General features: G+C 39.4%; 1 protein-coding gene across 1 annotated transcript in view; it reads left to right on the forward strand.

Annotated features, from left to right (window-relative positions):
* LOC142846445 (vomeronasal type-2 receptor 116-like) overlaps positions 1-14,712 on the forward strand; it is a 60,341-nt gene that overhangs the window by 38,579 nt on the left and 7,050 nt on the right. Inside the window, exon 5 of the mRNA XM_075967017.1 lies at positions 3,266-3,389. Within this exon, the coding sequence (XP_075823132.1) occupies positions 3,266-3,389 (124 nt within the window). The remainder of the gene's footprint in view (positions 1-3,265; positions 3,390-14,712) is intronic.

Here is a 14,712-nt window from a genome sequence, read left to right on the forward strand (position 1 = left end):
TTATGGGACACTATGAAAGCAGTCCTAAGAGGAAAGTTCATAGCACTAAGTGCCCACTTAAAGAAAACAGAGAAAGCTCACATTGGAGACTTAACAGCCCACCTGAAAGCTCTAGAAAAAAAAGAAGCAGACTCACCTAGGAGGAGTAGGAGACTGGAAATAATCAAACTGAGGGCTGAAATCAACAAAATAGAAACACAGAAAACAATCCAAAGAATCAATGAAACAAAAAGCTGGTTCCTGGAGAAAATCAACAAGATTGACAAACCCCTATGCAAACTAATCAAACGGCAGAGAGAATTTGCAAATTAATAAGATCAGAAATAAAAAGGGGGACATAACCACAGACACAGAGGAAATTCAGAGAATCATTAGATCTTACTACAAAAGCCTATATGCAACAAAACTGGAAAATGTAAAGGAAATGGATACTTTTTTAGATGAATACCATATACCAAAGTTGAATCAGGACCAGGTGAACAATCTAAATAGACCTGTTAGTCGCGAAGAATTAGAAGAGGTTATCAAAAACCTCCCTACCAAAAAAAGCCCAGGGCCAGATGGTTTCAATGCGGAATTCTACCAGAACTTCCAAGAAGAGCTAATACCTATACTCCTTAATGTATTTCACAATATAGAAACAGAAGAGTCACTGCCAAATTACTTTTATGAAGCTACAGTTACTCTGATACCAAAACCACACAAAGACTCAAACAAGAAAGAGAATTACAGGCCAATCTCACTCATGAACATCGACACAAAAATCCTCAACAAAATACTGGCAAACCGAATCCAAGAACACATTAGAAAAATGATCAAGTAGGCTTCATCCCAGGGATGCAGGGCTGGTTTAACATATGAAAATCTATCAATGTAATCCATCATATAAATAAACTGAAAGAAAAAAACCATATGATCATCTAATTAGATGCTGAAAAGGCATTTGACAAAATTCAACATCCCTTTATGATAAAAGTATTGGAGAGATTAGGGATACAAGGGTCATACCTAAATATAATAAAAGCTATATACAGCAAGCCGACAGCTAACATCAAATTAAATGTAGAGAAACTCAAAGCCATCCCACCAAACTCAGGAACACGACAAGGCTGTCCACTCTCTCCATACCTCTTCAATATAGTGCTTGAAGTTCTAGCAATAGCAATAAGACAACATAAGGGGATCAAGGTGATTCGAATTGGAAAGGAAGAAGTTAAACTTTCGTTATTTGCAGATGATATGATAGTGTACATAAGCGACCCCCAAAACTCCACCAAAGAACTCTTACAGCTGATAAACAGCTTTAGTAATGTGGCAGGATACAAGATCAACTCCAAAAAATCAGTCGCCCTCTTATACACAAAGGATATGGAAGCAGAGAGGGAAATCAGAGAAGCTTCACCTTTCATGATAGCCACAAACAGCATAAAATATCTTGGGGTAACTCTAACCAAGGAAGTGAAAGATCTATTTGACAAGAACTTTAAGGCATTGAAGAAAGAAACTGAGGAGTATACCAGAAAATGGAAGGACCTCCCTTGCTCTTGGATTGGGAGGATCAACATAGTAAAAATGGCAATTCTACCAAAGGCAATGTATAGATTCAATGCAATCCCCATCAAGGTCCCATCAAAATTCTTCACAGATCTGGAGAGGACAATAATCAACTTTATATGGGAAAACAAAAAACCCAGGATAGCCAAAACAATCCTATACAATAAAGGATCTTCTGGAGGCATTACCATCCCTGACTTCAAACTCTATTACAGAGCTACAGTGATGAAAACAGTGTGGTACTGGCATAAAAACAGAGAAGTCGACCAATGGAATCGTATAGAAGACCAGAATTTTAACCCACAAACCTATGAACACCTCATTTTTGATAAAGGAGCCAAAAGTATACAATGGAAGAAAGAAAGCATCTTCAACAAATGATGCTGGCACAACTGGATGTCAACCTGTAGAAGAATGAAAATAGACCCATATCTATCACCATGCACAAAACTCAAGTCCAAATGAATTAAAGACCTCACTATCAGTCAGAACACATTGAACCTGATAGAAGAGAAAGTGGGAAGTACCCTACATCAGATGGGCACAGGAGATCGCTTCCTATGTGTAACCCCAACAGCTCAGACATTATGGGCAACATTTAATACATGGGACCTACTAAAATTGAGAAGCTTCTGTAAAGCAAAGGACACTGTCACCAAGACAAAAAGGCAACCTACTGACTGGGAGAAGATCTTCACCAACCCCGCAACAGATAAAGGTCTGATCTCCAAAATATATAGAGAACTCAGGAAACTAGACTTTAAAATGCTAATTAACCCAATTAAAAAATGGGGCACTGAACTGAACAGAGAATTCTCAGCAGAGGAAGTTCAAATGGCCAAAAGACACTTAAGGTCATGCTCAACCTCCTTAGCGATCAGGGAAATGCAAATCAAAACAACTTTGAGATATCATCAAGAATGTGCTTTTTAAATTTTATACTTCCAATTTAAGGAAGAGAATTTTCTTATATACTGTATGGAACTAGAACATGTTCATCTACCGATATGCATCTAAATGCTCACACATTTCATATGAAAATATGCACAACATCTGTTGGGGTTCTCATTACTGACATATCTTTAGGTTGAATTTGGATGGTTCTGTAACTCATAGCTGTTACTTTGGTGGGATAAGGCACTGTGGTGTTGTTTGTGGCAGTAGAAGACAATCACCTCATGCCAGGAAAAAAAGAGGTAGGATGAGTCCATTGCCCTAATACACATTCCAAGGGCAAGCCTCCAATCACTAACTTTCTCGCCTTTGAAAAATTATTTTGTTTTTATTTTCACTGTTTATATGCACATTGGAAAAAGGAAAATTTATCTGCATGATGAGTGCAGGTGCCTATGGAAGCCAAAAGAGGCTGTTGGGTCCCCTGGAGCTGGAGTTACAGGCAGCTTTGAGTCATGTAATGTAATTCATGAACTCTGCAAGAGCATCCCACGCTGTTAATACAGAACCATTTCTCCACCCCAGTACCTCTCCACTTAAAGACTTCACCATGTCTCAGCAGCACCATAGGCTGAAGGTCATCACCATTAAGGGGGTGTGTGGTGTCGAAGCTACAGCAATATTTAATCAGTTGATTACATATGGATACAAAAACTATGTTCACTAATTATCCAGTTCTATGAATAATGTGCTCACTATAGTAGTAGGTATAATTCAGATTTTGAAGTAGAACTTGCTCACATCTGATTTTCTTCAGACTCCCCATTCTGTCTGCAGTGAAAGCTGTAGTCCTGGATTCAGAAAATCCCTCCCAGAAGGAAATGTGGCTTGTTGTTTTGACTGCATTCTGTGTCCAGAGAATGAGATTTCAAACAAGACAGGTAAGTGTGTCTTATGGAGAAATTCTCTATTTCTAATTAACAGTCTTTTTATGAAGATTCTAGGCATCTGAACACTGATTCTTACATTTGTTGTTCAAACACTTTACACACTGAGCCATCTCCCTAGCCCAAGATGTTTATTAATAAGAAAAAGAATATTAAGCAAAGTGTAGAGATACACACATTCTGCACACAGGAGACAGAGGCAGGCCAACTTCTGTGTGGTTACAACCAGTCTGTTCAACATAACAAGTTCCAGGACAGTCATAGCTACCTAATGAAAAATACTATGGGACAATTGTTTGTACCTTGTCAATTGTATTTTATTAAAACACTGATTGGCCAATAGCCAGGCAGGAAGCATAGATGGGGTTACCAGGCAGGATGTAGAGGCAAGGCAATGAGAGCAAGCAAGATGTGACAGCCTCACCGAAAAAGGTACCAAGCCACGTGACTAATATAGACAAGAATTAAGGGCCCTTGTAAGTTATAAGAATTAGTTAAGAAGAAGGTGAGCTGATAGGCCAATCAGTTTATAACTAATGTAGACCTCTGTGTGATTTCTTTGAGACTTAACGACTGAGGGAACTGGACAGGACAGAAGCTTCAGACATCAGAAAACTGCTTCAAAAATCATTATAATACCAAATAAATTTCCTTCGCATTGATGTTTTTGAAGCCAATCACAGGGCTAAGTGGACTGAAGCCTATGTGTATCCGTCATCTTCTCTGTGTCTTCTAGATGGTGTGTAACACATGTAGAATGACTAGACTGTTTAACACTCACATTCGTGCACTGGCTCTCTCAGGTTTGGGTACACAAAAGGCGATTAGCGAAGTGATTTGAAGCTAAAAGTACTTGAAATTCCTCTCTGCTTCTTTACACACTGGAAAGAGCAGGCAGGGCATTTGAAATGAGCTAGACAAAGTTTGTTTACAAATTCTTCACCACCTTGAAGTCAGGTCAAATGTTCCCCTACTGGGTGTGTCTCCAGATACCTCTGAAAATGGGCAAGGGGTTGCAGATCGTCAAAGATCTGTGCTGGGAGAGAGAAGCACAAGCACATCATCTGCCAACCTCATTCCAGGAGCCCTCATACTTGACTCCTAGCTTAACACATAGGCAGCCCTCTACTCCCCCACACTCAGAGAGGTTTCATCCATTTTCAAGGGAAGCACTTTCCACCTCATTCTGCAAGTCTGAGTCCTCCCCCACTATATAGAACTCCTAACAGGTTTATGTCAGAGGTGCACCCCAGAACCAAGATTGTCATATGAGTGACACCAATGACCATTCTAGAAATAAGAAAAGGCAGATGTTTCTGAACCCAGAGAAGCTCAGACAATAGAACCTCTCTCAACCAGCTCATGGTACTGCACATTAAGAATCTACAGAGCAACAAAGAGGTCTCTTCCTCTAAATGACCCTGATTAGCAGGTTAAGTGTCTTGTCCTTTGAGACTGTAGTCTGAAGAGGGGGCTAGATTCTACTCCAATAGAACTCTCTCTCTCTCTCTCTCTCTCTCTCTCTCTCTCTCTCTCTCTCTCTCTCTCTCTATCACTCTCTCTCTTTCTATTCTCTCTCTCCTCTCCTCTCCCCCATAACCCACTCCTGAATTAATATTGTTCTAGGTACACTGTTATGACCATTTAGCTGAGTAAAACTGGGTTGCGCCAGGTTGGAGTTTTCTTGTTGAATCCCAGAGCTTATATATAGTTGTCCCTGTTAACATACAACCAGCAATGTCAATTCAGTTCCATCTTGTGGGAAAATAGGAAAGAACTATCTGCTTCTTTTCTACTATAGTTCCTCTTTTATGAAGTTCTTTACGCCTCTAAGAATGAAATAAAAGAAACTCATCATTACTGCCTACTTATAGTTGATAAACATTATAGAAGTTACCATATTAATGATTCATGGAATCTAGTATTGTGAATATAAGTAGAAATGGCAGAGTATGGCATACTTCCAACTCATTTAGTATTGAAATTCCAAGTGTTAGAACATGATGTAGACTCAGGGAACCAGGAGACAAAGGTAGAAGGATGGTTTCAGCCTAAAAGTTTAAAACTAGCATGGGCAACATGGTGAGACATGTCTTTGAAACAGTTTTAAAATGGCTTCATGAAAAAGCCATTGGGAAATGCCAATATCAATAAACACACTAACTCATAAGGGTGAGTTATCATGGGGTCCCACCCCAAAGAACTGGTGGCAAGGCAACTGGTGACTGCTGAAAGGAGAATTAGTCTCCTCCTGAGGATGAAGCTAATTACCTGTCTAATGCAAAATGATCAGCCCTGAAACTATGTACACAGACAAGGAAAATGGGCTTGGCAGGTTGTATTTGTGTGTGTGTGTGTCCATGAATGTGTAAATATGTAAATGTATGCATTGTGTGTGTGTGCGTGCACACATGTGTGTATATGTGTGTGTGTGTGTGTGATTGGATGGAGGAAAGAGGCTATCGATGTGAGAGTCTGGGTACATGGAGGAAGTTGGGAGCAGGAACATGGGAGTGACTGAAGGGAAGAAAGGGAAGAAGATAAGCAATAAAATTATGCTGTAATTTAAAATGCAAACGCATTAAGTATTTTTAAATGAGGGTTTAAGAGATGGGTCACAGTTAAAAACGCTTGCTTGCTTTTTCAGAGGACCCAAATTTATTTCCTAACACTCACATCTGGTAGTTCACAACTGCCTATAAAAGTCTAGGTTCATGGTGAAATGTCACTGGTCCTCATGGGCACTCATGTACATATTGCCCGTATGCAAACATACATTCCTTATATATATATTTCTATAATTTTTATTTATTTTGTTGAGATACACATTTTTCTCTGCTTCTCTCCCTTCTACCCTCTCCATTAAACTTTTTTAATTTACTTTTTTTTAAAAAAAGGGGAGGGGAGTTGGTAATTATCTCCCAGGGAATTGAACTAATGTTGTGGGCTTGTTGGCAAGCCCCTTTGCTCAGTGAGCCATATTGAAAGGCCTCTAATGTATTTTTTTTAAGTCTTTGATGAGTAGATTTGGGCATTTAGCTCCATTGGTTGAGTGTTTGCCTAGGTTTCAGTTCCAAAACTGTACGTGCTATGTTTGGTGATTCATGCATACTTCCAACACTTGGGAGAAGAAGGGAAGAGGATCAGAAGTCCAAGTTTATCCTCAGCAACACAGTAACTGCAAGAGACTATCTCAAAAGAAAGTATTTTATTAGTGTATATTTGGTGTAAAATAAAATGGGTGTTAAGAATAGTTGTTCACATATAACATTCAATTTGACTATATTTACATCCACATCTTCCCTTGTCCCTCTCATTTTTTCTAGAAGTTCTTATTTTGTCCAAGTAGTCTGATCTGTGTGAGTGCATGTGTGTGAATATGCAGGCATGCATCTGTGTGTGTGTGTGTGTGTGTGTGTGTGTGTGTGTGTGTAAACCTAGATTACAATAATTAAAGAAAGAATACAAAGATTGTCTTTGGAAACCTGAATAATTTCATTTAAAAAGATAGTTTCTACAACCATATATAACTCTAGTTCTGGGAAATCTCTCTTTTTTAAAAGTTTTCATTTTTATTCTTTATTTTGCTTGTTAATATTAAGCATCTTCGTATTTTAAGACATTTAAGTATTTTTTGCTTTTTCTTTTTCTTTTTTAAATTTATTTATTTATTAAGGATTTCTGCCTCCTCCCCGCCACTGCCTCCCATTTCCCTCCCCCTCCCCCAAACAACTCCCCCTCCCTCATCTGCCCAAAGAGTAGTCAGGGCTCCCTGCCCTGTGGGAAGTCCAAAAACTCTCCTCCTCTTCTTTCTCAAGTAGGACCATTCTCTAATGACTAACCATTCAAGCCTATAGGACCATTCTTTTTCAAACCACCACATTCCACTACCTGCCTTCCTATAGGCATGTAGCCATATTTTAATATAAAATGCATTTAGTCTATTTTTAAATTTTATTGATTTTGTTGATCGATACATTTTTCTCTGCTCCCCTCCCTTTCTCTCTCCTCCCCTTGTACCCTCTCCCATGGTCTCCATGTTCTCAATTTACTCAGGAGATCTTGTCTTTTTCAGCTTCCATGTATATTAGCTCCATGTATGTCTGTCTCACTTAGGGTCCTCATTATTGTCTAGGTTCTCTGTAATTATATAGTGTAGGCTGGTTTTCTTTGCTTTATGTCTAAAAGCCATTAATGAGTAAGGACATATTATATTTGTCTTTCTGGGTCTGAGTTACCTGATTCAATATGACATTTTCTAGTTCTATCCATTTGCCTACAAATTTTCAGATGTCATTTTTTTTCTGTTGTGTAGTACTCCATTGTGTAACTATACCACATTTTTCTTATAAGTTATTCAGTTGAGGGGCATTTAGGTGATTTACAGGATCTAGCTATGTCAAACAATTATGCTATGAACATAGTTGAGCAGATGTTCTTGTGGTACTATTGAGCATATATCCAAAAGTGGTATTGCTGTGTTTTAAAAAAGGTTGTTTCTTAATTTTCTGAGAAGTTGCCATACTGATATCCAAAGGGGCGGTACCAGTTTGCTCTTCCACCAGCAATGCAGGAGTGTTCCCTTTACCCCACATCCATTCCGGTATAAGTGATTTTTTATCTTGGCCATTCTTACTGGTGTAAGATGGAATCTCAGACTTGTTTTGGTTTGCCTTTCCTGATGGCCAAGGATGTTGAGCATTTCCTTAAGTGTCTTTCAGCCATTTTAGATTCCTCTGTTGAGAGTTTTCTGTTTAGGTCTGTACCTAATTGTTTTACTAGATTGTTCTTTTGATGACCGTTCCTTGAGTTCTTCTTATATTTTGGAGATCAAACCTCTGTCTGTTGTGGGGTTTGTGAAGAGCTTTCCCCATTCTGTAGGCTGCTGTTTTGTCTTTTTGACCATGTTCTTTGCTTTACAGAAGCTTTTCAGTTTCAGGAGATGACATTTATTAATTGTTCCTCTCAACATCTGTGCTACTGGGTTATACTTAGGAAGTGGTCTCCCATGTTAATGCATTCAAGTGTACTTCCCACTTTCTGTTCTATGAGGTTCAGTGTGGTTGGTTTTATTTTGAGGTGTTTGATCCATTTGGACTTGAGTTTTGTGCATGGTGATAGATATGGGTCTATTTTCATTGTTCTATTTGTTTTTTTTTCTAATTAATTCTTTTTTTATTGATAAAAGGAAAATAAAAAAAATTTCCACCTCCTCCGAGCCCCCCATTTCCCTCCCCCTCCTCCCACTCTTCTCCCCCTCCTCCCACCCTTCTTTCCCTCCCCCTACTCCTCTCCCCCTCCCTCTCCAGTCCAAAGAGCAGTCAGGGTTCCCTGCCCAGTGGTAAGTCCTAGGTCCTCCCCCCTCTGCCCATATCAAGGAAGGTGAACATCCAAACTGGCTAGGCTAACACCAAGCCAGCACATTAAGTAGGATCAAAACCCCGTGCCATTGTCCTTGGCGTCTCATCAGCCCTCATTGTTCGCCATGCTCAGAGAGTCCAGTTTTATCCCATGCTATTTCGGTAACAGTACAGCTGGCCTTGGTGAGCTCCCAGTAGATCAGCTCCAATGTCTCAGTGGGTGGGTGCACCCCTCATGGACCCAACTTCTTTGCTCATGTTCTCCCTCCTTCTGCTCCTCATTGGGACCTTGGGAGCTCTATCCAGTGCTCCAGTGTGGGTCTCTGTCTCTATCTCCATCCATCACCAGATGAAGGTTCTATGATGATATGCAAGATATTCATCAGTATTGCTCTAGGATAGGGTCATTTCAGGTTCCCTATTCTCAGCTGCCCAAGGAACTAAATGGGGACCTCAGCTTGGGCACCTGGGAGCCCCTCTAGGGTCAAGTCTCTTGCCCACCCTAAAGTGGCTCCCTTAACTAAGAATTGTAGTTCCGAGCTCCCCTATCTAACCTTCCTTTATCCCAATCCTCCTGTTTCCCCGAGTCCCCCCTCCTTCCATTCTACCTTTTCTCTCCCCATCTCCCCTTACCCCCATCCCACCCCACCCCCAAAATCCCAATTTTCTCCCTGGCAATTTTGTCTACTTCCCTTATCCAAGAGGATAACTATATGTTTTTCCTTGGGTTCACCTTCTTGCTTAGCTTCTTTAGGTTCACCTATTGTAGACTCCGTGACCCCTATTTATGGCTAGAAAACAATTATGAGTGAGTACATCCCATGTTCATCTTTTTGGGTCTGGGATACCTCACTCAAGATAGTGTTTTCTATTTCCATCCATTTGCATGCAAAATTTGAGAAGTCATTGTTTTTACCGCTGCGTAGTACTCTAGTGTGTATATATTCCATACTTTCTTCATCCATTCTTCTATTGAAGGGCATCTAGGTTGTTTCCAGGTTCTGGCTATTACAAATAATACTGCTATGAACATAGTTGAACAAGTGCTTTTGTCATATGATAGAGCATCTCTTGGGTATATTCCCAAGAGTAGTATTGCTGGGTCCAGGGGTAGGTTGATCCCGAATTTCCTGAGAAACCGAAACACTGACTTCCACAGTGGTTGCACAAGATTGCATTCCCACCAGCAATGGATGAGAGTACCCCGTCCTCCACAGCCTCTACAGCAAAGGCTATCCTTGGTGTTTTTGACTTTAGCCATTCTGACAGGTGTAAGATGATATCTCAAAGTTGTTTTGATTTGCATTTCCCTGATTGCTAAGGAAGTTGAGCACGACCTTAAGTGTCTTTTGGACATTTAAACTTCTTCTGTCGAGAATTCTCTGTTCAGTTCAGTGCCCCATTTTTTAATTGGGTTAATTAGCATTTTAAAGTCTAGTTTCTTGAGTTCTCTATATATTTTGGAGATCAGACCTTTGTCTGTTGTGGGGTTGGTGAAGATCTTCTCCCAGTCAGTAGGTTGCCTTTGTGTCTTAGTGACAGTGTCCTTTGCCTTACAAAAGCTTCTCAGTTTAAGTAGGCCCCATTTATTCAATGTTGCCCTTAATGTCTGTGCTTCTGGGGTTATACATAAGAAGCGATCACCTGTGCCCATCTGTTGTAGGGTATTTCCCACTTTCTCTTCTATCAGGTTCAGTGTTTTCGGGCTGATATTGAGGTCTTTAATCCATTTGGACTTGAGTTTTGTGCATGGTGATAGATATGGGTCTATTTTCATTCTTCTACAGGTTGATATCCAGTTGTGCCAGCATCATTTGTTGAAGATGCTTTCTTTCTTCCATTGTATACTTTTAGCTCCTTTATCAAAAATGAAGTGTTCATAGGTTTGTGGGTTAAAATCCGGGTCTTCTATACGATTCCATTGGTCGACTTCTCTGTTTTTATGCCAGTACCACCCTGTTTTCATTACTGTAGCTCTATAATAGAGTTTGAAGTCATGGATGGGGATGCCTCCAGAGGATCCTTTATTGTATAGGATTGTTTTGGATATCCTGGGTTTTTTAGTTTTCGCATATAAAGTTGATTATTGTCCTCTCCAGATCTGTGAAGAATTTTGATGGGACCTTGATGGGGATTGCATTGAATCTATAAATTGCCTTTGGTAGAATTGCCATTTTTACTATGTTGATTCTCCCAATCCAAGAGCAAGGGATGTCCATCCATTTTTTGGTATCCTCTTCAATTTCTTTCTTCAATGCCTTAAAGTTCTTGTCAAATAGATCTTTCACTTCCTTGGTTAGATTTACCCCAAGATATTTTATGCTGTTTGTGCCTATCGTGAATGGAGAAGCTTCTCTGATTTCCCTCTCTGCTTCCATATCCTTTGTGTATAAGAGGGCGACTGATTTTTTGGAATTGATCTTGTATCCTGCCACATTACTAAAGCTGTTTATCAGCTGTAAGAGTTCTTTGGTGGAGTTTTGGGGGTCGCTTATGTACACTATCATATCATCTGCAAATAACGAAAGTTTAACTTCTTCCTTTCCAATTCGAATCCCCTTGATCCCATTATGTTGTCTTATTGCTATTGCTAGAACTTCAAGCACTATATTGAAGAGGTATGGAGAGAGTGGACAGCCTTGTCGTGTTCCTGAGTTTAATGGGATGGCTTTGAGTTTCTCTCCATTTAATTTGATGTTAGCTGTCGGCTTGCTATATATAGCTTTAATTATATTTAGGTATGACCCTTGTATCCCTAATCTCTCCAAGACTTTTAACATAAATGGATGTTGAATTTTTTCAAATGCTTTTTCAGCATCTAATGAAATGATCATATGGTTTTTATCTTTCAGTTTATTTATATGCTGGATTACATTGATAGATTTTCGTATGTTGAACCAGCCCTGCATCTCAGGAATGAAGCCTACTTGATCATAATGGATAATTTTTCGGATGTGTTCTTGGATTCGGTTTGCCAGTATTTTGTTGAGGATTTTTGCGTCAATATTCATGAGTGAGATTGGCCTGTAATTCTCTTTCTTGGTTGAGTCTTTGTGTGGTTTTGGTACCAGAGTAACTGTAGCTTCATAAAAGGAATTTGGTAATGACCCTTCTATTTCTATATTGTGGAATACATTGAGGACTATAGGTATTAGGTCTTCTTGGAAGTTCTGGTAGAATTCTTCATTGAAACCATCTGACCCTGGGCTTTTTTTGGTAGGGAGGTTTTTGATAACAGCTTCTAATTCTTCGTGACTGACAGGTCTGTTTAGATTGTTCACCTGGTCCTGGTTTAATTTTGGTAAATGGTATTATTCTTAAAAAGTGTCCATTTCTTTTACATTTTCCAGTTTTGTGGCATACAGGCTTTTGTAGTAAGATCTAATGACTCTCTGAATTTCCTCTGTGTTTGTGGTTATGTCCCCCTTTTCATTTCTGATCTTATTAATTTGCAAATTTTCTCTCTGCCGTTTGACTAGTTTGGATAGGGGTTTGTCAATCTTGTTGATTTTCTCCAGGAACCAGCTTTTTGATTCATTGGTTCTTAGGATTGTTTTCTGTGTTTCTATTTTGTTGATTTCCGCCCTCAGTTTGATTATTTCAAGTCTTCTACTCCTCCTAGGTGAGTCTGCTTCTTTTTTTTCTAGAGCTTTCAGGTGGGCTGTTAAGTCTCCAATGTGAGCTTTCTCTGTTTTCTTTAAGTGGGCACTTAGTGCTATGAACTTTCCTCTTAGAACTGCTTTCATAGTGTCCCATAAGTTTGAGTATGTTGTTTCTTTATTTTCATTGAATTCAAGGAAGACTTTAATTTCTTTCTTTATTTCTTCCTTAATCCAGGTATGGTTCAGTAGTTGACTGTTCAGTTTCCATGAGTTTGTAGGCTTTCTGGGGGTAGCATTGTTGTTGAATTCTAACTTTAATCCATGGTGATCTGATAAGACACAGGTGGTTAGTGATACTTTTTTTGTAACTGTGTAAGTTAGCCTTGTTACCGAGTATGTGGTCAATTTTCGAGAAGGTTCCATGAGCTGCAGAGAAAAAGGTATATTCTTTCCTCTTTGGGTGGAATAATCTATAGATGTCTGTTAAGTCCATTTGCTTCATTACCTCCATTAATTCTCTAATTTCTCTGTTAGGTTTCTGTCTGATTGACCTGTCCATTGGTGAGAGAGGAGTGTTGAAGTCTCCTACTATTAGTGTGTGCGGTTTGATGGCTGCCTTTAATTTTAGCAATGTTTCTTTTACGTACGTGGGTGCTTTTATAGTAGGGGCATAGATATTCAGGATTGAGACTTCATCCTGATGAATTGTTCCTGTTATGATTATAAAATGTCCCTCTCCATCTTTTCTGATTGATTTAAGTTTGAAATCAACTTTGTTAGAAATTAGTATGGCCACACCTGCTTGTTTCTTAGGTCCATTTGCTTGATAAGCCTTTTCCCAGCCCTTTACTCTGAGTAGGTGCCTGTCTTTGTGGTTGAGGTGTGTTTCTTGTAGACAGCAGAATGTTGGATTCTGTTTTCGTATCCAATCTCTTAGCCTGTGCCTTTTTATAGGTGAGTTGAGCCCATTGACATTAAGTGATATTAATGACCAGTGGTTGTTAACTCCGGTCACTTTTTTAGTAGTAGGGTTTGTGTGTTTCCCTTCTTTGAGTTGCGCTGGTGGATGGTCTCTAGATGTCTGAGTTATTGTGGTCATTGTTGGACTCCTTGGTTAGTGATTTTCCTTCTATTATTTTCTGTAAGGCTGGATTTGTGGCTACATATTGTTTAAATTTGTTTTTATCCTGGAAAATTTTGTTTTCTCCATTGATAGTGAATGAAAGCTTGGCTGGATATAGTAGTCTGGGCTTGCATCCATGGTCTCTTAGTTTTTGAAGTACATCTATCCAGGACCTTCTGTCTTTCATGGTTTCCATAGAGAAGTCAGGTGTAAGTCTGATAGGTTTACCTTTATAAGTAACTTGGCCTTTTTCCTTTGCGGCTCTTAATATTCTTTCTTTATTCTGTATATTTTGTGTTTTGATTATTATATGGCGAGGGGATTTTTTTTTTTGATCCAGCCTATTTGGTGTTCTGTATGCTTCTTGAACCTTCATATGTACATCCTTCTTCAGGTTGGGAAAGTTTTCTTCTATAATTTTATTAAGTATATTTTCTGGACCGTTGAGCTGCACTTCTTCTCCTTCTTCTACTCCAATTATTCTTAGGTTTGGTCTTTTTATTGTGTCCCATATTTCCTGAATGTTTTGTGATGAGAGTTTGTTGGACTTGCTGTTTTCTTTGATCAGTGTGTTTATTTTCTCTATGTTATCCTCAGAATCTGAGATTCTTTCTTCTATCTCTTGTATTCTGCTCATTATGCTTGTTTCTGTAGTCTCTATTCGTTTACCTAGATTTTCCATGTCCAGCCAGCCCTCTGTTTGTGTTTTCTTCTTTGCCTCCATTTTGTTTTCAAGTCATGAACTGTTTCCATTATCTGCTTGATTGTTTTTCCTTGGTTTCCTAGGGTATCATTCACTGATTTACTCAATTCCTCGAACTTTTTGTTATACTTCTCATCCATTTCTATAAGGGCGTTTTTTATATGCTGTTTAAGGGTGTCAATCACTTTCATGAAGTCAGTTTTTTCTACTTCTTCTTGATTAAGGTGCTCATGTCCTCCTGTTGTGAGGTCGCTGGCTTCTGGTGGTTTTGTGTTGTTTTTTCAGATTGTTGGGTGAATTCTTGCATTGGCGTCTCCCCATCTCTTCCTCCCAATACTCTCCTATGGATCTTCTTTTACAGGATCAGGTCTTCTTGCCCACTGATGTACCTTCCCAGTGATGTCACTCCCCAGTGATGTTTCTCCTGGTGTCCAGATCGGATCTCCTTGCTGCTTGGTTAACTCGCAAACAAAGGGCCCACCCTGCTTGCTGCAGGCAGGCTATGGAGACAAATGAGCTACCGCCCTCC

This window comes from Microtus pennsylvanicus, chromosome 1 (assembly GCF_037038515.1).
Source record: "Microtus pennsylvanicus isolate mMicPen1 chromosome 1, mMicPen1.hap1, whole genome shotgun sequence".
Classification (NCBI taxonomy): Eukaryota; Metazoa; Chordata; class Mammalia; order Rodentia; family Cricetidae; genus Microtus; species Microtus pennsylvanicus.